Genomic DNA, 27,885 nt, shown 5'->3' with positions numbered 1-27,885 from the left:
TATCTGCAGCGGTGAGGTCAAAGTGTCTATTTATTTTTTACAAATATTTGCAACTCTAAAGTGTTACAGAAATTTAAACTAGTTCCACAACAAAGTGATAAAGTATACGTCGTAATTTGGACGCCTGCGCTCTCTCAATATAGACACAAAGGCATTTTACAATAACACAATTGATGTAAAATTCCAAATCGTACCAACTAAGTTTTAGCTTCACTCAATTGCTAGCACTCAAATGCATCTCCCTCTGAGTTCAAATCCCATTCCAGGGCTTGAGCATGTAATCTACGCTGACACTTCACTACAGTGTGAAAGGAGTAATACATTGTTGGGAGCTGTGGCTTGAAGATTGAGACCTATTGTCTTCCTATTCTGTTGCTTCATGGGGCGGCTAAAGATCCTCATGCCAATATTCAAAGGTTCCTCACGGCCAACATTCCTCCCTCAGCAAACATCACCAAGGCTGATTAATTGGTCACTCATTTAATTTGCTGTTTGTGGGGCCTTTGTGAGTGCACTTGACTGCACTTCTAATCTAATGGATTGGTAATGAGTTGGGGCATCCTGAGAAGTCAGGACATAAATGTAAGCTCACTTATTCTTCTAATGCCAACTGCAGCATCCTCTCCATTTTCAGTGATCCACACTAAAATTAACGGCAAAAGTAATCACAAATGTACACTCTTTTAAATTAATACATTTGAGGCAATTTATAGTACCATTAGAATTTTTAGCTGTTGACTATTGCATGTGACAATATAAGCCGCACCGATTGTGTTAAAATCTGTATTGCACCTCGTCTGAATAAAATGCAAATCATGGGCCCCAAATAAAATCAGAGTGTATAAGGCATGATGACAGCACTTAGTTTTTTTAAAACGTATCACACGAAATTAGAAATCTGAAGTGAAAAGCCAAACCTTCAGATTTTAATTTTTAAAAATTTAAATCATTTAATTTCTCCTGGTCCTTAACTTATCCACACCCACTGTGATTGAGAGGAGAATTAGATGGCCCACGTCTTCGCCACCATCGCTGTGTAACAGCTCCGAAAGAGGTACGGGAGAGTGACAAGTGGGCGAATCCATTTCCCGATGTTCTTCACTTCCCTTGAGCAAGCACTGCTTGGCATTTACCGCAGAAATGCCCAACTGAGATCAAAACCTAACCATGGAAGGAAAAGAACCACTCTTACCACTCTGTGGTACAGTATATCAATGTACCAGCAGGGCCACCCAAAGGTTTGATTTGTTTTTGATGCTGTATTTTTGACAGCTGCTTTCCATTTACCCATAACACTTAGTGTACAACTGGCTTGTTTTTACTATAGTTTGGGACAATTCCCAAGGCTAAAGAATGTAGCATAATGCGTGACTAATCCACAGCAGGCAATGTAAATCTTTGCAATATAAAACATATTAATTTATAGCACATATCAGTGCACTCCTAATACAGAGAAATTACAGTAATGAGATACTGCTGAATGTGTTTGTTTTTATACATGCATTACTCACTTAATACTATTTTGCCTTAGGCTGTAAAATTGGTATTCAGTGCAGAACCAGGGAAATGGTACAATGAAACAAAGACTGTTAGAGAAAATATTGATCTTATATCAAATCTTCTTTTAAAAGGTCTGCACAGGTTTTCTACCCTACAAATGCCAAGAAAGAGAAGAACTGTAGGGGATGGTGCGGTGGCTGAATGAGCAGTGGACTCCCACCTGTGATCCACTACACAGAGGGGCTTCCTTTTTCACCCACTGAAATACGGAAAGGGGAAAAGAAACAAACAGTCATCAACATCAGGGCTTGCTTCTGTGTGCAACGGAGATCAGGGTGCCTAAATGCAAGTCAGAATGACTAAAAAAAACAATTTGACAAGAAAACAATTTAACAAGCAAGTTCTCCAGGCTTCCAAAGGAAGTGCTATATACACAACACGATGACATGGGTTTACTAAGTTAGAACAATACTGCGTGTACAATGATGCCTTATAAGGCCTGTGCTGAAAAAGTATCTCTATGAAAAGATAGAGCTGTATCTGACAAATGCAGTAGAGGAGGTGGAAACATTACAAGCTCGTTTAAACCTTCTATACTGTGTTAATCGATAATCAGAACTACATTGCATTAGCACAGGTGACAATGCTGTCAATGAAATTTGTTACAAATTGCCAATACCATAAGTGCTGACTTGTGTGCACCAGTGGAATTAAGGCATTAAGACAGGTTTAACCTTCCCAACTTCAGGAACTATTCTTGGCCAGCACAAGGAATGATAAAGCAAAATACTGCAGATGCTGGAATCTGAAATAAAAACAGAAAATGCTGGAAAAACTCAGCCGGTCTGAAGAAGGGTAATACGGACTCGAAACGTTAACTCTGTTTCTCTCCCCACAGATGCTGTCAGACCTGCTGAGTTTTTCCAGCATTTTCTGTTTTTATATCAGGAATGATAGGCTGCCCCCCGACAATGCTTGCCTGACCACAGAGTGCTGAAACTTTTAGCAACTACTTGCATTGTTTCCCCTTCACAACCCCTAGAAAAGTCTGACAAAGGCCCAGAAACACCCAATAATAACTATCTTTCTGGAGCGATTGCTGGATCCCAATGAAAATCTCGCAGACTTTATAAGCTCTCTTTTCTAACCTGGCTCACAGAGGAACCATCACAGACATTTCCTTAGGTTCAATTCTGAACTTTGTACGAGAAAAGCATCACTAGGCTAGGACAACAGAAAAGAAATCAGATTGAACAACTGACCTCACTAAGTTATTAGGACTCTGCTGTGCTCAAAGAACTCCAAAACGAGCCATTCCGCCAGGGAACCATATCTGGACTTCCGGATTCTTGTATTCCTGCAACAGATCTCCCATCTTCTGGTTATATTTGCTTCCAAATCTAAAAGCAGCGTATAAACACTTAAAGAGACTAGGGAATGAAGGAAAGGATGGAAGGAGACCATCACAGCCACTATCTGCAATAGAATGCTAGAGGACAGAATACACAGCATTCCACAACTGATCGACAAATTTCACACCTCTCTGGGAGAGAGAAGCTGAAAGAGCTGTCTGAGAGAGTCCGAGAGGTGCATTACTGCATACATTCCAGTCTTCCTCCCTCATTCAACCATTCTGTATAGCATACAAGAAGCCAAAGTATCAACTGGCCCCACAATGCCTGAAGATTTGAATCCATTCAGCCTATCCATTATTGGGAGGACATTTTCCCTGCACTATGCAGGTCAATGCCGCTGTTGTTCCCATCTGTAAGAGACCACTCTGCATTGTGGTAAAGTACAACCCTCCATGCAACAGAAATGTGGTAGGACATTTGTGGAGCATACAGAAAAAGTGATGTATACAAACCGTTTGGAATTCAGCAAACACAGTCTGGATTCCATTCCAGGAAGCCCACAAAACCAGCTACTTCCCACACGGATATACATTCCCATGAAAGTCAGAATGAAATATACACCAACTACTCACTCCTTGTGCTTCTCAAAAAGCAATTCTATAACCCTATGAAGTCCATCGCTAAATTTGCAAGATCCTCAATACCCTCATGAACGAAGCAAGACCAAAGGAACCCTGTTCGAATATTGTGACCCCTTCCCAAAAAAACATGCTGTTCCCAACATCTGTACAGTGTATTTAATAACCTAATACACCCTTCTGCAAGGACCCTGTTGCAAACTATACGGTTACTTCACAAAAAAATGCACTTGCTTTTTTTTTTCTTAAAAAAGGGTTAAAGACAAAAATTCTATGCAGGACCTTGTTCATCACACAATTATCAAATCAACAAGTCCTTGTGACAATACATTAATGAAGCTGCCTGGGCATTTGACTTAAGTGATAATGGGTTAAAATCACAGTTGAAATCGTAACTGAAATTTGACTATATCGAACTTAAAACTGCAATTTGCTTCAGCCCAGGGGATGGAGTCAGATTTGAACGCGGCAGACTTTTGAACTATATTCTAATTAGAGCGGATGACCAATAATCCTAAGTGAGTTGCAACAGTGGACATTTGACTGTGGTAGATGACACCTCAGGCTGATGAATTATATGATTTATCATGCCACAACAGCACTATGGTAATGTCATAAGAATTACTGAAGGAACCTCTGTAAACTGTTTTGTTCAGTGGAGGCAGCAGCTATTGGGACGCTGCTATGTAAGGGCCATGTTGTGGATTTAGGAAAAATAGCTGACCTGGCTTGCTCAATACAGCCTTTCACCATCACCTTATTTTAAAAACAAATGGAAACCTGAAATAAAAACATTGGATACACACGGCAGTTCTGTTAGCATCTACAAAGTGAAACTGTTTTTTAAAATCTGCTAATAGAGCTGTTCTGTACTTCCAGCATTTCCTGTTCTTATTTCAAACCTTGGGAAAGCCCATGAGTATCATTTTCACAAAAGTAAAATAAAACAAAGCAGCAAAGCTATTAAGTCCTAATATCGACTTAGTCTGAGTCTGAAAGCAGCTTCCTTGAGAGGATTCTTTTAACAGGTGCTTTTGAATATCATTATCAAATTGATTGCTCCCCGTGCCTACAGACTAGCATTGCAGAATCGTGAAGCAGATTCCTTTGAAAAAACACGTGTCATAGTACTGATGATTTTCTAAAATACATCAGACAATATGGTCCATCCCATCTCTCATCTACTAAATCCCTGCACACTGAAGTTTAGCCCTCGTGAATAAATTTGACATTCCGGTTTAAAAAAAAAACTTATGTCATATTTAATCCATAGTTCTCCGTCACATTTTGTACAGCATTGTATTTATGCACATTTTGGAAGATTTTTATCACACTTGTCAAGATTGCAAGGTTTGCAACTCATTCTAAAATGACTGATATAATCAGAATTTTAACAAAGTTGCAACTATATTCGCTACAAGACGTCCCAGTATTTTTGAATGATTTTAATGCAAACAATCCTGAAGTGATTGCATGAGGAAGAAGAGGAAGAACGTGCAGTTTTCAAGTTCTGTCAGTCATCTTGCTGGCTGACAAACCAAGAACAGTGATAACAGAAATTCACTGCATTTCTGCACTATTGTTTTATTCTTTCATGTGACTGTTCTGCCCATGAGCACATGTTGAATTACACGTAATCTGCAGCACAGAGACTGGCTACTTGGTCCAATGGTTCTATGCTGATGGTTTTTTCTACAGAAGCTTCCTCAAACTCTAATCCTCCTTCCGTCTATCCATATTACACTGCCTAAAAAAATTAGAAGCAATTATATAAAATCACAACTTGCATTTATTTAGAGCCTTTAACTTAGTAAAACATCCAAAGGCACTTAAAAGTTAAATTGTAAGCGGTTTAATTCAAAGTTGATACTGAGTTACAATGTGTATTATGTGTGATTGGTAGCATTGTGGGCAGGGGAAATCGAATTGAAGCCAGCAGCAAAAGAAAGATCTGGGTGCTATGAGGAAGGCACAGCTAAAGCAAACAGGATTCTAGAGTGTGGAACCTGGTTAGGCCACTGCTGAAATAATGTGTCCAGTTTGTTCACAACTTCATGTCTACAGAGTGAAAAAACATTCTGGAATAATGTGGAATCAAGGGTCTAGTGAGAACAGGGAGCTTAAAGAAATCAGTATAAGTAAAGAAATAGTACTGGAGAAATTAATGGGACTAAGTGGTGCCAAATCCCCTGGATCTGGCGACCTGCATCCTGGGGTTTTAACAGAAGATGTATTGGGTTTTCTCTTCCTGAATATTTTAGACTCTAGAACAGTTTCTCAAGGGTCGGAAGGTAGAAAACATAACCCCGCAATTTAATAAAGGAGGAAGAGAGAAAATGGGGAACTATAGGCCAGTTAGCGAGAATCTATCATTAGGGGCATATAATAGGGCACTGAGTGTCAACACAGATTTATGATAAGAAAATTGTGTCAAATCTGTTATTGTTTTTGAGGATGTAACTAGTCAGACGGATAAGAGGAAACCAGTGAATGCGGTGGTTTTTGGATTTTCAAAAAGCATTTGATAAGGTGCCACACAAAATTAGGACTCATGAGGTTGGAGATAATTTATTGGAATGGATTGATGATTGGTTAATGGACAGAAAACAGGGTAGGAATGAACAGGTTAGGTTGGCAGGCTGTAACTAGCAGGGTATCGCAAGGATCAGTACTTGGCCCTCAGCTATTTCCATTCCATGTTTATGACTTAAATGAGGAGACTGAGTGTAACATATTGAAGTTTGCTGATGATACAAAGTTTACTGGGAAAGTAAATGGTAAAGAGGACACAAAGAGGCTGCACAGGGATACATACAAGTTGGGTGATTGGGCAAGAACTTGGCAGATAGTATACAATGTGAAAAAGTGTGAAGTTATCCACTTTGGGAGGAAAAACAAAAAAAAATGGAATGGCGAGAGAATAGGAAATGCTTGCATTCAGAGGGACCTGGATGTCCTTGTACATGAATCACAGAAAGTTAACATGAAGGGACAGCAAATAATAAGGAAGACAATTGGTATTTTAGCTTTTGTTACAAAGGGATTGGACTATAAAAGTAAAGAAGCTTTATTACAATTATACCGAGCATTGGTGAGGCCACACCTGGAGTAGTTTGTGTAGTTTTGGCCTTTTTACCTAAGAAAGGATATACTTCCCCTTGAGGGAGTGTCACAAACGTTCACTAGGCTGACTCCTGGGACGCTGGGATTTTTTTTCTTCATTGTTTCGTGGGGTGTGAGTGTCGCTGGCAAGGTCAGTATTTGTTACCCATTCCGAATTGCCCTTGAACTGTGACTTGCTAGGACATTTCAAGGGGCAGTTAAGAGTCAACCAAGAGTTGGTGTGGATCTGGAACCCCATGAGGGCCAGACCAGGTAAATTTGGCAGATTTCCTTCCCTAAAAAGACATTAGTGAGCCAGGTGGGTTTTTATGACAATCAATGATAATTTCATGGTCACCATTACTGAGACCAGCTTTCAATTCCAGATTTTTTGAATTAATTAATTGGATTTAAATTTCCACCAGCTGCCATGATGGAATTTGAAGCATTAGCCCGGGCCTTTAGATTACTAGCCCAGTGACATTACCACTCTGGACACATCTCCCCATGTCCTATCAGGAGAGATCGAGTAGACTAGGACTATACTTCCTACAGTTTAGAAGAATGAGAAGTGATCAAATCGGAACATAAAATTCTTCAGGGGTTTGGCAGGGTAGATGCTGAGCAAATGTTACCCTGGCTGGGAAATCTAGAACATGGAGCCTAGGTCTCAGCATAAGGGGCTGGCAATTTAGGACACGGATGAAGATAAAGTTCTTTGCTCAAATGGTTGTGAATTTTAGGAATTCTCTGCTGCAGAGAGCTTATGCTCAGTAGTTGAGCATAAAGACAGAGGGTGTTTGCCTTTTGGGTACTAAACAAATTAAGAATATGGGGATTGTGCAGAAGGGTGGAGTTGAGGGAGAAGATCAGCTATCTTATTGAATGGGAGCGTAGCTTTGAAGGGCCAAATGGCCTACTCTTGCAACTATTTATTATGTTTTTGGTCTCCTCACATGGTGGGGAATATTGAGAATTTGGAAAGAGTTCAGAGGTGGATCACTAGATTGGTACAAATAAGAATAGACTTGGGTGATTTGATTATGTTTTATAAAATTAAGGGGCTAGGTTGTTTTTATGTGTACCATACACCTCAAACTGAGATGTATTTTATGTAGTTCTTCTTATCCTCAAGGAAGTGGACTTGTGGAATGGCTCTGGGTGGGTTGGGAATGTTTACTGTGATGCAAAAGCAGCATAACTTTACAGGGCAGGTTAGAAGAACCAGTGGGTCTTATTAGTCCAGTTTTGGCAACGGGAGTATCCGGTCATAATATAGTACTAATTGCACACTATCAGAAGCTTCAGGTACAATACCTTTTCTCCTAATTAACGTATGGAATGAACAACAGCTGGAATTGGTTGCCAGTAAGTGCGGCCAAGGGCATCATTACTGAACTTATGAGGTGTCAGCTGTGGCTCAGTTCATAGCACCCTCGCCTTTAAGTCAGAAGGTTGTGGGTTCATGTCCCACTCCCGGAAAAAAAAAAGTCAAGAACTGTGAACGTACTCGAAAGAGTTACTGAACTTATTTAAGGTGTTGTAATGGGGAGATGGAAGGGTTGGTATTCTAGAAGGATGAAAGCAGAAGTGCCAAAGGGCCTTGTACGTCTTGACCAATGTTGTTATTTCATGCCATCTCTACTGAAACTTGCTGCTTGGATGCGTTTCAAAATTAAGAAAAATATTTTGGGACATCCTGAGGTTGTAAAAGGTGCTACATTAAAATAATGCGAGGCATTCAGTAAACCTAAATGTTCAACATGTTATCCAATATGCTTTTCATTTCAAATCACAATAGTTTGTTGGTTGGAAATGGGTGAAAGGGAAAACTTGAGGCTACTTTCTGAGTAACTGAGCAGTTGGGGGTCATGATCCGTTCCCCAATCATTTTGAGGTCAGCCAATCCAACTTTGGCGAACCACCTCCAATTTGTTCCCGGGTTCTTCTGCCACCCATCTTCTCCTCCAGGTTTGGCCATCAAATCTATGCAGTTCTCTGCTCTGCCTTCCAATGAGATAAACTGGCATATCCCAACTCAGTCTCCTCACTGCCATGTTGGCCAAATCTTGATTACAACACCGCCCCTCCCCCACCCTGTACAGGCCAACCCAAGCTCCACCACTGGTGCAACCACTTGATGCCGTGCTACTTGTTATCATCCCACCAAATATTGCAACAAGACCTGGAATTAAGGTGACATCATAAGACTACTTTTGCCCTGAGGAATTACTGAATCTCAGATTATGAACATGCCGAGTCAATTTTGTGGATGGGGTTTCCCCATCCATATCATCATAAAAAACTTGTTTAATGCTCCCAGCTGAGTTTTCTCTACACCATGTAGCAAATTTGCTTAGGTTAATATACCAGTCTCATTGTTTCAAAGATTATAGAACTCTGCGTAAAGGTGCAAATTCAGCATTAGATTATAAGGCACCCGAGCAGCTGAACAAATGCATATTCACAAAAAGTTCAGCAAAAACGAGCAATCTCCTCAGCCTGGAGCTTTCCGGAGCAGAGGAATAGCAGGATTTCAAGTGTCTGCTGATGGACTTTACCTACTCGGGATTGGAGAGCTTCCCAAAACTCTGCGTTTTGTCTCATCTCCATTCCCAATTACCTACCAATGCCTGATACAGGGACATTTTGGAGGACATTGCCACATTTGTATCCATTGGCTGTATCTGTGCCGGGGAAGAAGCTAGAAGGCCTAAGACTCTTGCTCTATTTTCCCATCTCTTTATTCTATTTCTTGGCTGTGATGTTGGCGCTGCATACAGTGACACTGGTTGCTGTTATGCTGATGTCATTCTCTTTTATGTTTCTGCTGGGACAATAAAAGTCTATTGATTGATTGATGTCTCTTGAACTTTAAAAAAAACAAAGACACCACTTCCACTTTACCACTGCATCCAAATCACATTCCTCAAGATAGGAAAATAAAAAATTCCAGCTTAGATGTTGCCATTGATGTGGTGATTTGACTATCCAGAGTGTATACCTGAGCGATATGGAATCCAATTTCCTTCCCTCGCCTTATACATTAACAACTCGCTGTTACATAGTACACTAAACACAGAAAAACGGCGTAAAACACCTTGTAGAGGCAAAGTCAAATAAATGGACATGAAGTTAATGAAAGGGATGGGATATTAGAAGCAGTGATTTAAAGCTTCTATCTGAGAGGTGGGTTTTAAGGAGTTTGTTAAAGAATGAGAAGGATTTAGACAGGTTTAGGAAGGGAAGTCCAGGGAAGTGGAGTGTAGGCAGCTGAAGGTACAGCTTCCAATAGTGGGGCAAAAGGAGGGGAAGGATGCACAAGGAGCCAGAGTCAAATGAAAAGACAGTTTGGGAGGGATGGATGAGGTTACAGAGTTTTAAAAAGGCGAGGCCATGATGGTGATCTGGCCATTAGTTATGGCATTCACCTTTTGGAAATATCCATCCAAAAATGTCAGTCAACCCTGTGATTCGAACTCTTGTCTCAAAGTCAATGGTTCAACAATATCACATTGTTTTACATATTTTCAACTAAACTATAACTTCTATCAATGAGACAGCCTTACCTCTTTGCACAAAGCTGGGATCAAAGGTGTCTTCACAATAGAAGGTTTTGAAGCATAGAGGAAGCTGGTTAACTTCTTGAGGGAGTTTGTCCATTGCTTGCCGGAATACAGCAGCTAGTTCTTGCAGTATGTCCTTCAGATCTAAAGATGTCACTGATGGTGAGAGAAGACTTACAGCCAATGAGATAGCAGCACTTAACAGCGAACTTGACATAACCACTTCACAGTCAATTACATAATCTTCGGACTTCTTATTTATGATGAAGGATTTTCTCTCACAGGGATCATCTGTTAGGGCAATGACATGCCATTCCACTGCAGCATCTTTCGGCAGATGAGGGAACACAGCTACTATGAGTAGGCCAGAAATAGCCTCCGTCTCTCCATAAACTTCATCCTGTGATTCATAATGAAAATATATTAGGAAAATGAGTGAATGCCACATAAATTGACAAGTTTGGGGCATCACTGTGAATTTTTATAAGGCTCTTGCAATCTGTAAACTAGAAATCAAACCATTCCCAAGGTTAAAAACAGAATTACCTGGAAAAACTCAGCAAGTCTGGCAGCATCGGCGGAGAAGAAATCAGTCAACGTTTCGAGCCCTCGAAACGTTGACTGATTTCTTCTCCGCCGATGCTGCCAGACTTGCTGAGTTTTTCCAGGTAATTCTGTTTTTATTTTGTTTTGGATTTCCAGCATCCGCAGTAGCTTTTAGCTTTTTGTTTTCATTCCCAAGGTTGTTTACTTTTCAATCAGTGTATGGGTCCATCGAGGTGGACTGGACAAGTAGCTGAGCAATGTACAACATATGACCCACAATCGTTTCTGCGGTACCATGCTTGCCCTCATCATTTCCATATAGCAAATCTTAAAACATATGTCCTGCTTGCAGAAGTCAAAAAATTAAGAAATCAGCATGACTCAATGACAGAAGTAGCAGTTACCTGTGGCAAATGCAGCCATGTGAACTTAATACATCAATTCTAATTCAGGGGAGTATAGTGATGGGGCCGGGTTCATCTCCGAAGATAACTGAAAGTTCATTTGAGGAATACCATTTGCACGTCTCCCAACCATCATTAAAATGCAAACAAATGCACTAAGTGCAATCATCGCTCTTAAAAGCGAAAATAACATTGCATCAGAACATCTCTTTTTTCATGAGAAACAAACGTGAGGATTGCATATTTAAATTTTATTTTCTAGGTTTATAATCTAAACATGAATTTCATAATTGTAGCAGTATCAATAAATAGCTGCCAGTATTTAATTGTTTCCAACCTCCTGTTGTCCTCGAGCCATTTACCTCAATGCAATCTTGTTGATGTTCAGACAAACTGATGCGCAGCAGCAGAAATGGAGGCAGAAGTATCTTACGGTTTGACTGTGACAAACATTCCTGGGTCCAGCCACAGCCACACCAAATGCGGAGTTCCCACAATCCAATGTTACTTGAGTGTTTCCTTCACTTTGTAGCGGCTCCAATTTCCCATGTTACACACCCAATTGCCCACATTGAGAATCCTTAGCAGATCTCACTCTGCTAATTTTAGTCTATGGAATCTAATTTTTGAGGGTTAAAACAAAAATAAAATCACATTGAGCATGCTTCTATAGATAAAAGGCGTCTTTGCTACCTCATTCAAGTGACCATTATCCACTTGCCAGCATTGACAGGGTGTCTGCATGCTATTCAACTGTGGGAGGTACTGAAACTGAGCCCGACAGTCTTGCCCTCATTTGGTTATCACACATCCATGGCCACAGGGATTGACGACGGGGACTGAGGAGCAGAAATGCTGGCCAACTTTCCCTTCCCTAACCCAGGAAAGCAAAGGCAATTCTAATGCTCTGCTGCCAACCTGGCTGAGTTCCACTACCTCAGCTCTGAACATGAAACTTTATTAAAATACAGAAGCTTCTTTGTGTAATAAACTTAATCTTGTATCAATCATCGGGTCTACTGATAAATACAAGGGCTGAAGCAAAGTTAATTTACCAGTAGAACTGCTTTGGGAGTTGAACCCTTGGATGTTACTGCTGGGTATGTTAACAGGAGGGTCACACAATGAATGTACCGATTGATGCATTGCCAAACCAATGATGTCATTTGGAATGAACGACCACAAACTACTGAAGACATTTCTGGATTTTTCAAAGAAAACAATCTAGATTAGCACCACCAAATATACCCTCCACCGCTGACACTACTGTTCTTCCAGCTACAAAGAGATCTTTCTCGTCACCTTTAAGAAAAAAGTAGAGTTTAAAATCGACTCCGCCTGCCTCTCCATCAGTCATATAATCTCCTGAGAGAGGCAGAAGAAACAAAAACTTCAACCAATTTAGGAAAATAAAAGCTGGGAAATTCCTCTCTGGCTTCCAAGGATAGCACTGGTTTCCTTACTTAAGGAGGGATATACTTGCATTGGAAGCAGTTCAGAGAAAGTTCACTAGGCTGAAAGGTTGAGTAAGTTGGGCCTATACACATTGGAGTTTAGAAGAATGAGAAGTGATCTTATTGAAACATATAAGATTCTGAGGGGACTTGACAGGGTCGACGCTGAGAGGATGTTTCCCCTCAAAGGGGAGTCCAGAACTAGGGAAGACAGTTTAAAACAAAGGTCTCCCATTTAAGATGGAGGTGAGGAGGAATTTCTTCTCTCAGAGTCACCAGCGTTTGGAATTCTCTTCCCTAGAGAGCAGTGGAGGCTGGGTCATTGAATATATTCAAGGCTGAGTTAGACAGATTTTTGATTGACAGGGGAGACAAAGATAATGGAGAGGGAGGCAGGAAAGTGGAGTTAAGGCTCTAGTCAGAACGGCCATGATCTCACTGAATGGCAGAGCAGGCTCGATGGGCTGAATGGCCTACTCCTGCTCCTATTTCTTATGATCTTATGAAGGGCAATTAGGCAAGACAGTAACAGTAACATCTGGTCCTACCTCCACTTCTACATAAGGTGGGGGAGGGAGAGGAGTTGGCGGGGGTGGGGAGGGGCAGGAGGGGGAGGGCAGAGATGCCAGACAGCACGAGAAAGGGCAGGGTGAACAGGAAGCTTTTGCGGGGTCCAGAGGACCAGGCGTATTCCTCCTGGTTGCACAAAAGTCTGAAAAACAACACAGCAAAACTTAACTTTTTGGAGAGACCTCCAGTGGCCTCTTCCAGGGTCTTCTCAACTTTTGACACTTCATCACCGCGGGGCCAAAAGTCTGAAATTGCCTACCTAACAGCACTGCGGGAGCACCTCCACCACACGGACTGCACTGGTTCATAAGAACGGCTCACGGCCACCTTCTGAAGGGTATTAAATGCTGGCCTGGCTGCGAAAGAGGAATAGAAAAAGGTCTGGCAAAGCTGTGCAAGCTCCAAGCTGTTTATCTTTAACTGGAGTAATTTTGAAATTGCAGCTCGTCAGTTCTTAATTCTCACTTCCGCATGTTCATTGGTGCCTTTCTTACAGCTTTATTTATGGTTTGTTCAACCTTCGTTGGAGGTATTCTTTAATTCTATAACATTTGAACCAATGTGAAACAGGTGTGAGCTTTTCTTACATGTCCTGTCTTAAAAGTTAACTATTGTTGTTTGCCAAGCCTTTTTCTCTTCAGATGAAAAGCAATATCATGAGGTGGTAAAAGGTCACATATTAATATTTTCTTTACATGTAGGGGAATGGATTTAATCTGGGTTTTTTAAAAAATTACCATTAAACTGACAGGCAAACACAAAAGTCTAAGCCATGTTTAATACTCTTTAAGTTTATTTCAGCATAATGGAAGTAACCAGAATTGTATATCATATAGCACCAATACTGCAACACTAATGAAGAATGTTCACATTTGGATCTCTCGAATCACGAAAAGGACTTCACATCTCACCACGGTAAATTTCATTAAATTTTTCATCTCAAACCACTTCACATGCAATCTTTCCTTGTAAAAGCTTTAATCTAATAGTCGAGCATTTTAAAACAAGTGTTAACTACAGTGACATCGCAGCAAGGGACCTAAATGTGACCCTCAACAAAAATTGGACCAGCCTTTGAAAATCGCTTTCCCACTTGCTGTCTTAAAATGGGGCAAGAACGAAATCAACAAATTACCAAGCAAAGAGAAAGCTGCATACCCATCAGTAAGGGCACAACACTTATCCCTCTTTCAACTGACAGGATCAATTTTCATCCACTTGCACTTTGTGAGTGGTGCATAATAATAGGTTACACATACTCCATTTCGCAACTCAGCTACTAAATTACTGCAAAGAACGCCCACAGCATTTTTCCACAGTGAAATACATTGCGGCTTGATTGTAGTGTACTGTTTAAATGAAAATCACCATCACTTGTGGATTAAACGTTAGGAGAGACTAATTGTATATCAACAGCAAACAATCACACAAGTATCCTTGTGTGAGGGATGGCAAAAAAAAATAGAAATAATTTTGTCTCAAATTGCTAGCACTTCAGACACAATAACATTTCACAGAGAGCAGTTTGCTCTTGGTATATTAGGTATGGCATGGAAGCGGTGTAAAGTGTAAAGTTACCGACAGACAAATGTTGCATTAGCACTTACACGGGCAGGCACTTCTCCTTCAGGAGACAAATTCTATCCTTGTCAATACTAATTTTACTCCAAGTGGTAGAAAACAGTTTGAAAAGATGAAAATTAGAGCTATGTGCTGGAAAGAACCAAGCTCGCTCAAGCTTAAAGGCCATTCGACTGGCCCAAGGTGCTGAGGTGCAGCTCGAAAACATTTCCACAACTTCCAGGTCAACCCATTCATACACTGTAAACTTTTCTATTTTTTTTTATTCAACCTGTCACAGGTTTTAATGTCAATATCCTTCCACTTAAACAGACTGGTCCTCTGCCAGCATTAACCGTATTCTATAGACTGGAGAAAATATTTTAAAACACGGTGCAGCCCCCGCCCCGAGTGAAATTTTTTCGAAACCGTTTTATTTTAAAAAGTGGATTTCTGTGGGAAAGACCAACGTTAATAAGAAAGTAAACTAATGCGGTTTTAAAAAGTTTTTCAAAATGTCCTTTTTCGGAAAAATGTCTAACAAAAGTCAGGGACGGTTTCTGATGTTTTCCATCAATTTTAATGTTTTGCAATTCAGCAATTGCTTCTCCCCTGGGCAAGTCAAACTACACCACGATTGTCCTCCAGCTAAATGAACTTGGCAGACAGAGTCAGGGATATCTCCACTCATGCTGTTCAAAGGCTAGCCAGCAGGAGGCAGGATTCAAGTGAAAGTGTCCGCTTTCTCAGGTTATGATGTTGCCATCTGACTGAGAATTGATGAAAATGCAGCAAACCAATTACGATGACAGGTAGCCTGCGGACTCAAACTTGACAACGGTGGCTGCCAATAAAGCACAACCTTGCATCAGATTATTTTTCAAAGTCCAAATGAATACAATTTTTCAATCTCGGCTTGGCAGCTACTAAGATTCACCTGGTATTGCCTACATTGGTCAAGGTTACAAACGGGGACAACATGACCAATGTCCAGCTGTTTAAGGGAATCAAGTGACATGGGGATAACATAGGAAGGTGTGACTGAGGTTGAAGATCAGCCATACTGTACAGTAGAGCAGGCTTGAGGGGCTGAGTGGCCTGCTTCTGCTTCTAATTCATACGTTCTTATCACCAAACACAATGTGAGGCCAGGATAGAATGCGATGCAAAGTCAGGCACACGTTTAATTAGCATCTCACAACAGCTAAGGAAGATCTTCTTTATGCAGCAAGTGGTAATGACCTGCACCTCACTGCTTATGAGGGTGATGGAAGCACAGCCAATCGCACAGCCAATCAATGATTTCAAAAGGAGATTGGATGGGCACTTGAAGGAAATATACTTGCAGGGCTACGGGGATAGGATGGGGGAATAGGACTGACTGCATTGCTCCACAGAGAGCTGGTATAGACTTGATGGGCTGAATAGCCTCCTTCTGTGTTGTAAATGACTCTATGACTCTCTAATTTATCAAAATTGATCAAAGTTATTTTATCACAACTGAAAGTATATCTATCATTTCAAGACAAAGGGGGTCATTTTTGATACTGCCATCTGGGCAATAACCTGACAGAGTGGATCACCTACTTGTTGTAATTCTGCCCAACACCTTTGGCCAGGTCACTTGGCAGGTGGTAAAGCAGAAAATGTGCCCCAGTATCTGACAAATGCCATTCTATCTGAAGACAGTAAGATGGCATTTATTTTTGACCAATAAAGTGTGAATTTTTTCCATGAGAAGGCATTACTCTTAAGACTTCAACACTGATGGGCTATTTGGCCTGGCTTGATGGGCTAATGCACTGCCTAACCTTCATGAAAGGTTTAAATGATTGATCTATCTACCCTCCTGAAAGATTACCTAGTGGAAGGCTCTAGGACTAAGTGTTCGGTATTTCACATTGTAGCCCGTCAGCGCAGCCCTACATCACCGCGAATATGAAGCAGATAAAAACTTCCCAGATGCCTCATTTCAATAATCAGCAAGAAAACCATACTTTACAAGATATATAGTTAGTGGGTTATTGCCCAAGAAAGTAAAAAGAATAAATGCTGTGCAGATGCTGGAGTTTGCTTGAGGAAACCATCTGATACTGTCATCAGCTGTTCTAAATGGAACAGAAATCAAACAACATTCTGTTTTCTGGCATTAAAGACAGGGCTTTGATATTAATAAGATCTTTTAATCAAGCTTCTGCTGATGGTGAAATTTCATAGAATATATCTTTGAAAAGTTAAGGCTAAGAATTTTCTAAGTTATTCCTGAGGGTGGAATTTCCTGAGGGTGGAATTATTGGGTTTTATCCAGGGGTTATATGGAGAAATGAATCAGTTCAGGGACTATGACACAAATCAATAGCTTAGTGTCCTACCTTGGAATGCTATGCAGTTTAATATATGCTCAGGAATTCCTAACATCCCTTATTACTAACTTGGCCAAGTCCATTTTTGATTAATTTTCCCCCAGCAGCAACTTTGAAAAGAGGAAGTGTAAGACCAGGCGGGAAATGTGGTTAAGAGAAAAAGTCTATTTCTATTTAATTTAAGGGTTTCCTTTTTCCTACTCATAAAAATGTGAGGAGGATGCAAGGAGGCTTCAAGGGAACTGAACAGGCCAAGAGAATGAGCAAGAAAATGGCAGATGGAATATAATATGAATAAGCGTGAAGTTCTCCACTTTGGTAAAAAAAAACCAGAAATTGGTAAGAGGTTAGGAAGTGTTGATGTCCAAAGGGACCTGGATGTCCTTGTTCATGAGGCACTAAAAGCTAGCATGCAGGTGCAGCAAGCAATTAGGAAAGCAAATGGTATGTTGGTCTTCATCACATGGGGATTTTTAAGTACAGGAGTAAAGATGTTTTGCTGCAATTGTATAGCGCCTTAGTGAGACTGCACCTGGAGTACTGTGTATAGCTTTGGCCTCTTTATCTAAGGAATGATATACTTGCCATAGAGGGAGTGCAACGGAGGTTCACTAAACTAAGCCCTGGGATGGCGAGATTGTCTTATGGGGAGGGGTTGAGGAAACTTGGCCTGTATTCTCTAGGCTTTAGAAGTAATCTTTAGAGGTAATCTCATCGAAACATACAAAATTCTTACAGGGCATGAACGGGGTAGGTGTAGAGAGGATGTTTTCCCTGGCTGGTGAATCTAGAAACAGGGGGACACAGTCTCAGTATATGGGTCAATTCACTTAAGGCTAAGATGAGGAGGAATTTCTTCACTCAGAAGGTGGTGAATCTTTGGAATCTCTATCCAGAGGGTTGCGAAAGCTCAATCATTGAGCATGCTCCAGACGGAAATCAATAGATTTCTGGATACTAACGACATCAAGGGGTATGGGGATAGCATGGGAAAGTGGCATTGAGGTAGATCATCAGCCATGATCTAACTGAATGATGGAGCAGACTCCACAGGCTGAACAGCCTACTCCTGCCCTTACGCCCAGCAGCCAACTTCTGGTTTGATGTGGTGGCTTAAATACTTAAGGCACAGCAGACTGGCACAGAATAAAAGCATCATGATTGTTGCCTGGATAACAGGCATTCAGCAGCATGATATCTGAGCTATGTTGCACATCAACTGCGCACTCAGCCAGTGGTAGCCTTTGTGGTTGTGGTACATCTCAGCTCATATGCAGTCGATAGGACTCTGCACCATGGGGAAGCCACGTACACCCCTGCCTGCTTCTGTTTAGGAAGAAAGCAATAACCTTCCCTCTCCTCACATCAAGAGCATCGGCCATCTCTCTGATGCATCAGCGAATGACAAACAGGGAGATGTGACAGATGTTTAGACTGCTTCAGTCTAAAGGATCCCAAAGGGAAGAAATTCAGGACTATGGTCCCCTTCACAGCCATTGCTGCCCTTGCCCTACTCTGAGGTTGGAGGTGTGGTGGCAAGAGGCGGCAGAGTACTGTGAGTACCTCCTTTGTTAAGGAAGGACAATGCACACTTCTTCTGGATTAGGTGGAGGTCAGAGAAGTAAGTGCTTCTGGAAGGCTCTGGAAAGATATGGCCTCCTGCTGAAAGCCCTTCTCCTCACTCATCCCTCGACAAGCTGTGTGCTTTTTTCTTTGCTGCCTCTGCTTCATGTCCCTCTCATGCTGCAACCCAAGGGGGATTGTAATTTTAACAAGTGGTGACTTGGGTAGTGCTGATATCAAATCAGTGTTACACACTGAATGATGTCTCGGTCTGCCTACTCTGCATAATTCTGGTGCATACTCCCATTGCTTGCGCTAATATTACCCTCACCAAGATAGAGTGCAGCATGTGCCATGTCAGAAGTGTGCACATGGAACATGACTGGTATTTTGGTACCAAAACAGACCAGAGCACAGAAATGGGTGCTATGGAGTCCAATTTTATGTCTTCTGGTGCACACTTCCGATTAAGCAAATTTTTGTAACATTTGAAAAAGTCAGCATTAATGATCATTGAATCTGACAAGACTTGAAAGGCCACTGACCAGCTTTGTGCACACCTTTGATGCTTTCATACTGTGTTCTCACTCAAGTCATTTGCATTTGCCCTCCAGAGACTGAATCTTACAGAATTGTTCTTTCTCTCAGGAAAAGGAATAACAGATTATTCTCCCCCAGACCACTGCCCTCCATTGCAAATTAAAGATATCAGTTAACATCAGAAAGCACCTCTTAGTTTTGTTTTGAAGATGGCAAACCAAAGCTGCTCCTGCATTGAACCTTGTACAATGTTCACCTGAAATCATGGGAGTAAGAAACTGACACTGTCTTAGATTGTTCCTTGACCTAGGTTACTCTATGCAACTGCATTCAATAAATTTACTTTGCCAAGAAGCTAACTTACTTGAGAAGACACATCATATTGGGAGGCATAAGGAAAGATAGTGGAAACACACATTGGCCATACCAATCTATACGCTCCTGTATGCTTCAGAGACTTGCACAATCTACAGCAGGCACTTCAAAGTACTGGAGAAGTACCACTAGCAGTGCCTTCGCAAGATCCTCCAAATCTGGTTTCAAGAAAGATGGTCCAACTGCAGCATCCTCTCTTAAGCCAACATGCCCAGCATCAAAGTGCTAATCACTCAAAACCAGCTCCACGGAGCAGGGCATTTAGCTCGTATGCCTGATATCAGACTCCCAAATTAACTGCTCTACTCGGAACTTGGTTGTGGCAGGAGACTCCCAGAAGGACACCGGAAACACTTAAGGGATGACCTCAGAGCATCCCTGAAGAGGTCAAACATGCCTGCCAACTCAAGGGAGTGTCTGGCTTCCAACTGACCAAAACAGAGAAGGTTCATTCAGGAAGGCACCAAGCACATTGACAGACTTCGTTGGGAACGTGCAGAGGCGAAGTCGAGGTGTAAGAGGGAACGCACAAACCCCCAAATAACTCATTACCAACCCTTCAAACACCACCTGCTCCACATGTGGCTGTGCATTGGACTTATCAGCCATCTCAGAACTCATTGGACCAAAGTGGAAGCAAGTCATCCTTGATCCCAAGAGACTGCTTAAGAGGAGACCAATCTTTTACTCATTATACCCTTCCTACTGGAATTGTCTCTTAAAACCACTTTATCCTATTGCCTCCGTATCTGCCTTCAACAGTTTCCTTTCTCTTGGACCCTGTCTCTCCCAACTAGCCCCCATTTAATTTTTCCTGCACATAAAGCTTTCTACCTTACTATGGGATGTGAAACATTTATTTCATGTGGAAGACTGTATAAGTAAAACTTGCTGTTATTTTAGTGGTATACTCATCACAGTCCCAACAGTTGGCAATAGTTTGTAAAGTTCTTGGCCAATGGTTACATCATTCAAGATTATGTGCAGTATGGGATCCAGGGTAAATTTTTAATTCCCAACCTGCACAAAATAAAAGAGCTATTAGAAAATAAGAAAAGGCAGAAACCATGTTCATGAAATATTTATCTGTCTCCATAGAAGAGTAAAAATGTTGGCTGCCGTAAAAACACTTTGATCCGGTGATCTGAGATTGGCTGCAGTTAAGTTCTCTAGGTTCCAAAATGAGGACACTGCCAGGGGAAAATACCTTCATAGGAGAATCACATTCTTTGAGTTTCAGTTAACCACTCCAACTGCTATCCAGTTTTTCAACAATTTGCCCCAGTTTCTCTATTTGGATCAAGTGTTTACCTATAAATAGGACAATGTTGTTGCATGACCTGCTCGATTGTGACAATTCTTTTCTTTCCTTGACTGGGATATGGATTTGTTTTCACAATGTAGTTTTGAAGTTTATTGCCTTGCATACAAATGCTGGCTCAATTTGTTTCTTGTATAAATATCTCCTCCATGTTTTTGCTATATTGTCCATTACAGTCTAGTATTTATTTTAATATATTCACTCCCTTTCCCCCTTCATTTGCCAAAGAGAACTAAAAAACAAATTACACATAAACCTCCTTCTACAAATAAAAATGTATCTTGGAACATGGTTTCTGTTTCATCACCCAGAGGACAATATCATCTTCCATTCTTTCTGCAATTCACATTAATCTGTGTGAATTTGTCATTCTATCACTACCAATTTGCTTTTTAGAAATAAGGTAATTCTAGTTGATGATAAATAAAGATATCACTATAATCCCTCCTTTACTGGTGCGTGGTAACGATAGACTTAATTTTGACCCATCAAAACCATTCACTTTACTAGACTTAAAATCAGGCTGAATGTATACATACCACTCTATCTATCTGATATTGGCCATTTTATTTAACCACCTTAGTTCCTGTCCTTAGCTGTCAAAAACTATATGGATCACAAACTTCAATTCTCTAACTGTCCCAGCATCCACAGCCTTTTCGCTTTGGGATAAATAGGTTTCTATTATCCTTTGTGTGGAAAAGTGCTTTCTGATTCTTCTCTTTAATGGCTTATATCTAATTTTAAGATCATGTCTCCTCACTCTTGATTCCCCCATCAGAAGAAATAGTTTCTCCCGTCTACCCGATTGAATCCTTTTAACATTTTAAACACTTGGATCAGGTCACTTTTCAATCTTCTAAACTTACGAAACCAACATGAAAAAGCGGGGCTTCAATACTGGTGGATCTCTGAAGTTCATGCCCTTTGCGTTTGAAGGTGGTGAAGTACGTGTCTTCCGCTGAGGGTGCTCAGCTAAGATTGAACAATCTATAAGTGTGACAGATTGTGTCAAAGGCTAGGAAATAAGAATTAAAAAATTCATAAAGAACATTTACTATTACAGGATGAGAGAGTAAATGGACAATTTCTATTCCTGGTGAGAAGGTAGTTTGCACTTTCTCAGTGATAAAAAGTGACAGATTAACTCTGAAGGAGGGTCTCACCTGAGCATGGAGAGCCTGAGGATGAAACCCCTTGAGCACATGGAATCTAATTCCGCTGGAATGTTAGGGGGGAACTGGCCTCAATTCAATCAGGGCACTTTGTAAACTTAACTAGAGTTTCAAAAAAAATGTTTTGAGTGAACGCGAGTTCGAGCTTACATCCTCTTGAAACATTTAAAATTTGCAGAGTAGGAGCAAAGCTCCACCCATGCCTGTCAGCACACACGTTTCCCAGTCCCAAGAGTTTAATTTACGATATGAATTAGGTACTGCCAGCTGTGAATCGGTAATGCTGATGTAGCTACCAGCCTTACACTGGTAGCACCAGTATACATGCAACTTAAACTGTCTCTCCATTCAGGGGTTATCGGGACTTTGCATAAAAATGCAAAAAGCTAACTAATATGGGGGGAAAAAAGCAAATCAAAACCAAGTTACCAGACCTAAAAGAAAATTTGTCAAAGCAAATCAGCAGAGTGCGACCAATAAATTCACCTACAGAACACTCAACATGTTAGTTGCTCTTCTCTTCTATGTGATGAAAAGGAAGTTGTTTATTAATCTTACCTGCTCATAGGATGCCAATTGGCATCAGATCAATTTCTGAGGGGGCCTGACCATAAAAAATACAATAAAATACTTAAATAAAAGAGAGGCACTTTTGTTGAACTCTGGACCTTAAAAAAATTAACTCAATTCTCCACAGTTATTAGTGTGCCTAGTCCAGAGTTTACTAGTTAAAACGCAAGAGTTTCTTCGTGTAAAAAGTGGCATTTGCATGATGAAGGTGACCAAATATTTTTGGCTATATAAAGTACAGGAGTGGTTAGGTGAAGAGTATACATGATAACTCTGAAACTTGTTTCACCCTAGATTAAAAACCTGACATTTGGGTTTGTTCCATCCAGCTCTTACTCTTTTTATTCTGCCAAAACATTTTTCAACCCAGCATCTGGACTTTAATCCCCAGGAGCCCTTGCCACCATATTGAAAAGCAGAATCCTTGCTCATTATCTTTTTTAATCTCCCTGGATGATAGTTTTTAATTTTTAAATCATGAAACATGAAACTCTTTCTTTCATGTTCGCTCATGGATAGCGGCCTAGTCTCACAACGGTAATATTTGCATGGTAAATGTAATAATCAGGAAACAGGTTAAAGCCTATTAGCAGCAGGGAGCATATGTCGACAAAGTATGTGAGATCCCCCTACATTTCCTACGCAGCAGGGTTTCTAATCACATCGTGAAATAGTTCCTCAGCACACTGCAAGGCTGTTGTTTAAGCAACGGCAAGTCCCATTTCCTTCGCTTTGATGCTTCACTGCAGAATTAAGTAAACGGTTTACTTTTATAAACTTCAGATTGCTCTACATGTGCTACAGGACTATCTGAATGCAACAAGTAAAGGGACGCACTGACAATGTTTCAATATCTGAAAGAAATGCAACAGGAAATACGTTCAGCATTTTAGTACATTAAATAATTTGTGATTTGTGTACACAAATCTAACAAAAGTAGTTTGTGACATTGTCATTTTGAAGTCTTCTTTGTTTGAATTTTATTTGCTTTATGGAAATACTGATCTTATAGAAGCAAATTTGGGAGAAAATTTATTTCACATTACTACACCACTGAGTATCAATATGCTAATGATGGCACTCAAAACACCAATTTTTGATATGAATATAATTTGAGCAATTTGTTGCCATGATCTAGATCATAAGTGGCGTTATTATTTTCATCTTTAAACCCCCCCAAAAATAGATTATCTGCATTCAGCAGAGGGAGCATATTTTAATATTTTCACACCTTGACATTCATGACTGAGAATATAAATAAAGAGCATTTGATACATTATCATATAAAGGCAGTGTTTAATAGCTTCTTAATTATAGTACTTAAGACCATGAATTGGACTCATTAGTATAATAAATATTGATGAGCATATTAACATTAATCCATCACCTGACAACCACCTTTCTGTAAAGGCACACTTATGATTTGCTGAACATTAATTTGGTTTTACCTGTTTTGATTACCTAGCTGAACAAAAATAATGCTCGAGTTCCAAATTCTTAACTTTCTGTTGAACTCTGCTAATCTTATTGTCCACTTAACCCTTTGAGATCTGCACTCAAGATCAAAACTATGACATCAATACCTAACTTCAGTCTGAGAATGCTGAAAAGCACTTCATAGTTTTGCAGAGTCGCTCAATTTGACTTTATTGTTCTCAGCATTAGAATTGCACGGAAAGTGGTTTCTGCAGATGCCACAGATGCTACATGAAATGAAACTATTTCCATAACTGAATTATTCAGTTCCCAAAGAAATTGTACAAATAGGTGCAATGGGCTGAATGGCCTCCTCTGTACAACATGATTCCAAAGTAAATAACACTCCCATCATTTAGAACAATGACAAATGAACAATGCCAAGTCTGGGGTTGAAGTGAGAAGCTCGTTGACCCACCTGTATTAGCAACAAGGTGCAAATTGCTCCTAATGGGGACATTCCATTGATGAATATTCTCATTAGGAGATAAAAAAAGTCATTTAATTGGATTAATGACTTTCTTTGTCTGGTTATTGTTTGGAATATACAAGAGAAATACAGTGAGGCTATTGTCTGGAATGTGCAAAAGAAATACAGTGAGTAATTGCATGTTCTACATTGGACAGACTGTTTTTGGGATGGATTGAGAATGGTTGCTTCAAACAAGAATGAATAAAATACACCAGCACCTTAAAATGAGCAAATATTTAGCAGGAATAAGCAAATTAGCATTAAATCAGCATTACTGCCAAGAAACATTGATTCTGCATGCTCACTTGCACCTATATCCCGTTTATCACTTCATTACTTCTGCCTTCCAACCTGTCGCAGACATTTCTCTTTGTTGCCCTCCCCCACCACCCCAAACACTTTTCCCAGCTTGTACTTGCTTAGAAGCTTTAAATCTATAAACATCTTCCGCTGAAAGATCATTGACCTGAAATGTTAACTCTTCATTTCTCTCCTTAGATACTGCCCGACCTGCTGAGTGTTTTACAGCTTTTCCCGCTTTTATTTCCGGACTCTCAGTGGTGCGAACCTGACAATGCTACAAGCAGATCTGTGGTCTGTGCCAGCCTGGTAGGCTCACTGAGCTAAAAGGGAGATACACAGTTCTACTGGGGAGCTTTGTAATTATACTTAAAAACCGATAGTCAAGGTAAAAAAACACTGACACACTTAATGCAAATGGGTATGCAATTAGTAAATTATAAATAATGCTGGATGGAGAGATAGGAAGGACCTTGAAGCCAGAGGTCAGAGTAAGGAGAGATCAGATTGTGGTTATATTACTGGGTTAGCAATCCAGAGGCCTGGACTAATATTCTGGCGATATGGGTTCAAGTTTAAACTGGGAAATTTAATTTCAATTAATTAAATTTGAAACAAGACTTGAATAAAAAGCTATATTCAGTGATGGTCACTGTGAATATTATTATCCAATATCGTAAAAACCCATCAGGTTCACTAATGTCCTTTAGGGAAGGAAATCTGTTGCTGTTACCTGTTCCTGGAGGGCCTGAATGGCATTGTTCTGTCCCATACATTGCTTATGTTTCTCATCTATATATGACTCTAGATGCACACCAATGCGGTTGACTCTTAACTGCTCTCTGAAAAGGCCTAGCAAGCCACTCATGAACTCTAGAAGGTAGCTCACCACAATCTTCCTAAGAGGCAATTGAGGATGGGCAATAAATGCCAGCCTTGTCAGTGATGGCCACACCCCGTGAATGAATGAATAAATCAAGTTAATTTCAACATAGCTAAGTGTAAAGTATTACCTTTCAGTAACAGAAATAAGAAGGTCACATGCTACTTGGAAAACAGAAATCCAAATGTGACAGAAGAGCAAAGGGATCACAAAGCGCAAACACACAAATCAATAAAAGTTGTAACGCAGGTCAATAAGGTCATAAAAAAGCAACCGGACACTACGGTTTATTTCGAGAGGGGAAAGAATTTAAAAGTAGAGAAATTGTGCTCAACTTGAATTAAGCCTTGGTTCAACCACACTTGGCGGACTGTGTATAGTTCTGGTTACCATGTTATAAAAAATGCAAAGATACTGGAGAGTGCAATAAAGATTTACAAGGATGATGCCAGGATTGCAAAGTTATACCTATCAGGAAAGGATGATCAGGTTATGCTTCTGTTCTCTTGAAAAGAGAGGGCTGAAGGATGTCCTGATAGAGGTCATTAAATTAATGAAAGGTTTTGAAAAAGAGTAAGAGACAGAGAATGCAAAATTAGAGGCCATTAATATAAGATAGTCATCAAGAAACCCAAATAGGGCATTCAGAAGAAACTCCTTTTCCAAGTGATTGGTGAGAACGAGGAACTCGCTATCAGAGAGAGTTGTTGAGTCAAATAGTACACATGCATTTAACCGGAAGTTATCTCAGCATATAAGGGAGAAGGGAGATGGGTTGTGGGTGTAGGTGATTAACCTGATGAGGTGGGTCAGTAAGTCAAATATTTTAGCATGGTTGCTTGCCTCAGATTTGAGCTGTGTTTTACTTTTAATCCAGAGCTCAGGATACCCAGCAGCTGGAGGGAGGCAAAAAAGCCAAACAAATCAAGTAAGTTAATCTCTGGCAATCTCTCCTTTGCCTTCACCTATCACTGGCCTTCTATCCAGCTTCACCTGCTCCACCCCATTACATTTTACTTCTCTTTAGCTCTGAAGAAGAGTCATAAGGATTCGAAACGTTAACTCTGTTTTTTTTTCTCCACAGATGCTGTTAGACCAAATAAAGTAAGCAGCTGTCCAGTGTTGCTTGTGGGCCAGGACAAGCTGCAGTGTTTCCCCCTGGGCCACTAAGGTGACCTGCTTCCCTCACCACGTGGGCCAATCCCCGCATGATTTGATCTCGCCTCCACCAGGCCCAATATCCCACCAATCTGCCTCGCTAGCTTCTTCGCAACCCCTGATTGCCTCCACCCTAACCTCTATGGCCCCCGATCTCCGACCTCCCCTTACCCCGACCTCTTTCTCTCCAAGGTCCTTGCCATATCTCCACCTTCTCCTCTTTGTTCCCTGGCTGTGGTGTGTGCTGTAAAAGTCAGCAGGGCCTCTGAGCTGCCCAATCACTGCTTAATACAACCCCCCCACCCCCAACAATTCACCCCTGTAAATATCGGGGCAGTTGATGTGATAAAGCATACGACAGGACAAAAAAAACATATTTTTCCCAAATCCTAAACAAAAAAAGGCCATCCAGCTGAATGACAAACTGATTGCAGTCATTTATTTTCTTGAAACAAAAACAAGAACTCAAAATGATTAATAATATTGCTGTAGCCATGATTAGAAATAATAACACACAGCATGTTTAATATAGTTTATCTCATTCTAGTCCTTGCTTTAAAAAAAAATGACCGACCATGACTCAAATGCAAGAAAGTCAAGGAAAAATACTAGATGTGAGAGTTCTGCATTTGACCTCTACTAAATATCTTCATTACAATTGCTTCAAAAGAATACAAAACTTTGGTTTAATCTGGACCCCAGGGAAATCAAATATACCGCACAACAGATAAAAGCCAAGTACTCTTACGCCTTTTGAATTCATTGTTCATACTTCACATGGATTATAAAAAGACCTTTAGAAATGACAATGACCAGAGAAGCTACATCAGTAAGGGCACGAGAGTGAAAAAAGACATAAATTATATCTAGCAGTTTTTGTGCCAGACACAGCACAGCAGTGGCTAATTGGCAGTTTTTTTTTTATAAAAAAGCAAACTAACATAATTTCTCAAAAAGCTGCGTTTCCAGCCAAGGTTATTACCATTTGTTAAAC

The 27,885-nt window shown here is 40.5% G+C and overlaps 1 protein-coding gene across 1 annotated transcript in view; it reads right to left on the bottom strand.

The window, feature by feature from the left end:
- Positions 1–27,885, bottom strand: part of dph6 (diphthamine biosynthesis 6) — a 240,268-nt gene that overhangs the window by 11,846 nt on the left and 200,537 nt on the right. Inside the window, exon 14 of the mRNA XM_078563270.1 lies at positions 10,165–10,561. Within this exon, the coding sequence (XP_078419396.1) occupies positions 10,165–10,561 (397 nt within the window). The remainder of the gene's footprint in view (positions 1–10,164; positions 10,562–27,885) is intronic.

The sequence above is a fragment of the Cetorhinus maximus genome, chromosome 18 (assembly GCF_964194155.1).
Source record: "Cetorhinus maximus chromosome 18, sCetMax3.hap1.1, whole genome shotgun sequence".
NCBI classification, from domain to species: Eukaryota; Metazoa; Chordata; class Chondrichthyes; order Lamniformes; family Cetorhinidae; genus Cetorhinus; species Cetorhinus maximus.
This window is presented reverse-complemented; position numbering and strand designations above follow the sequence as displayed.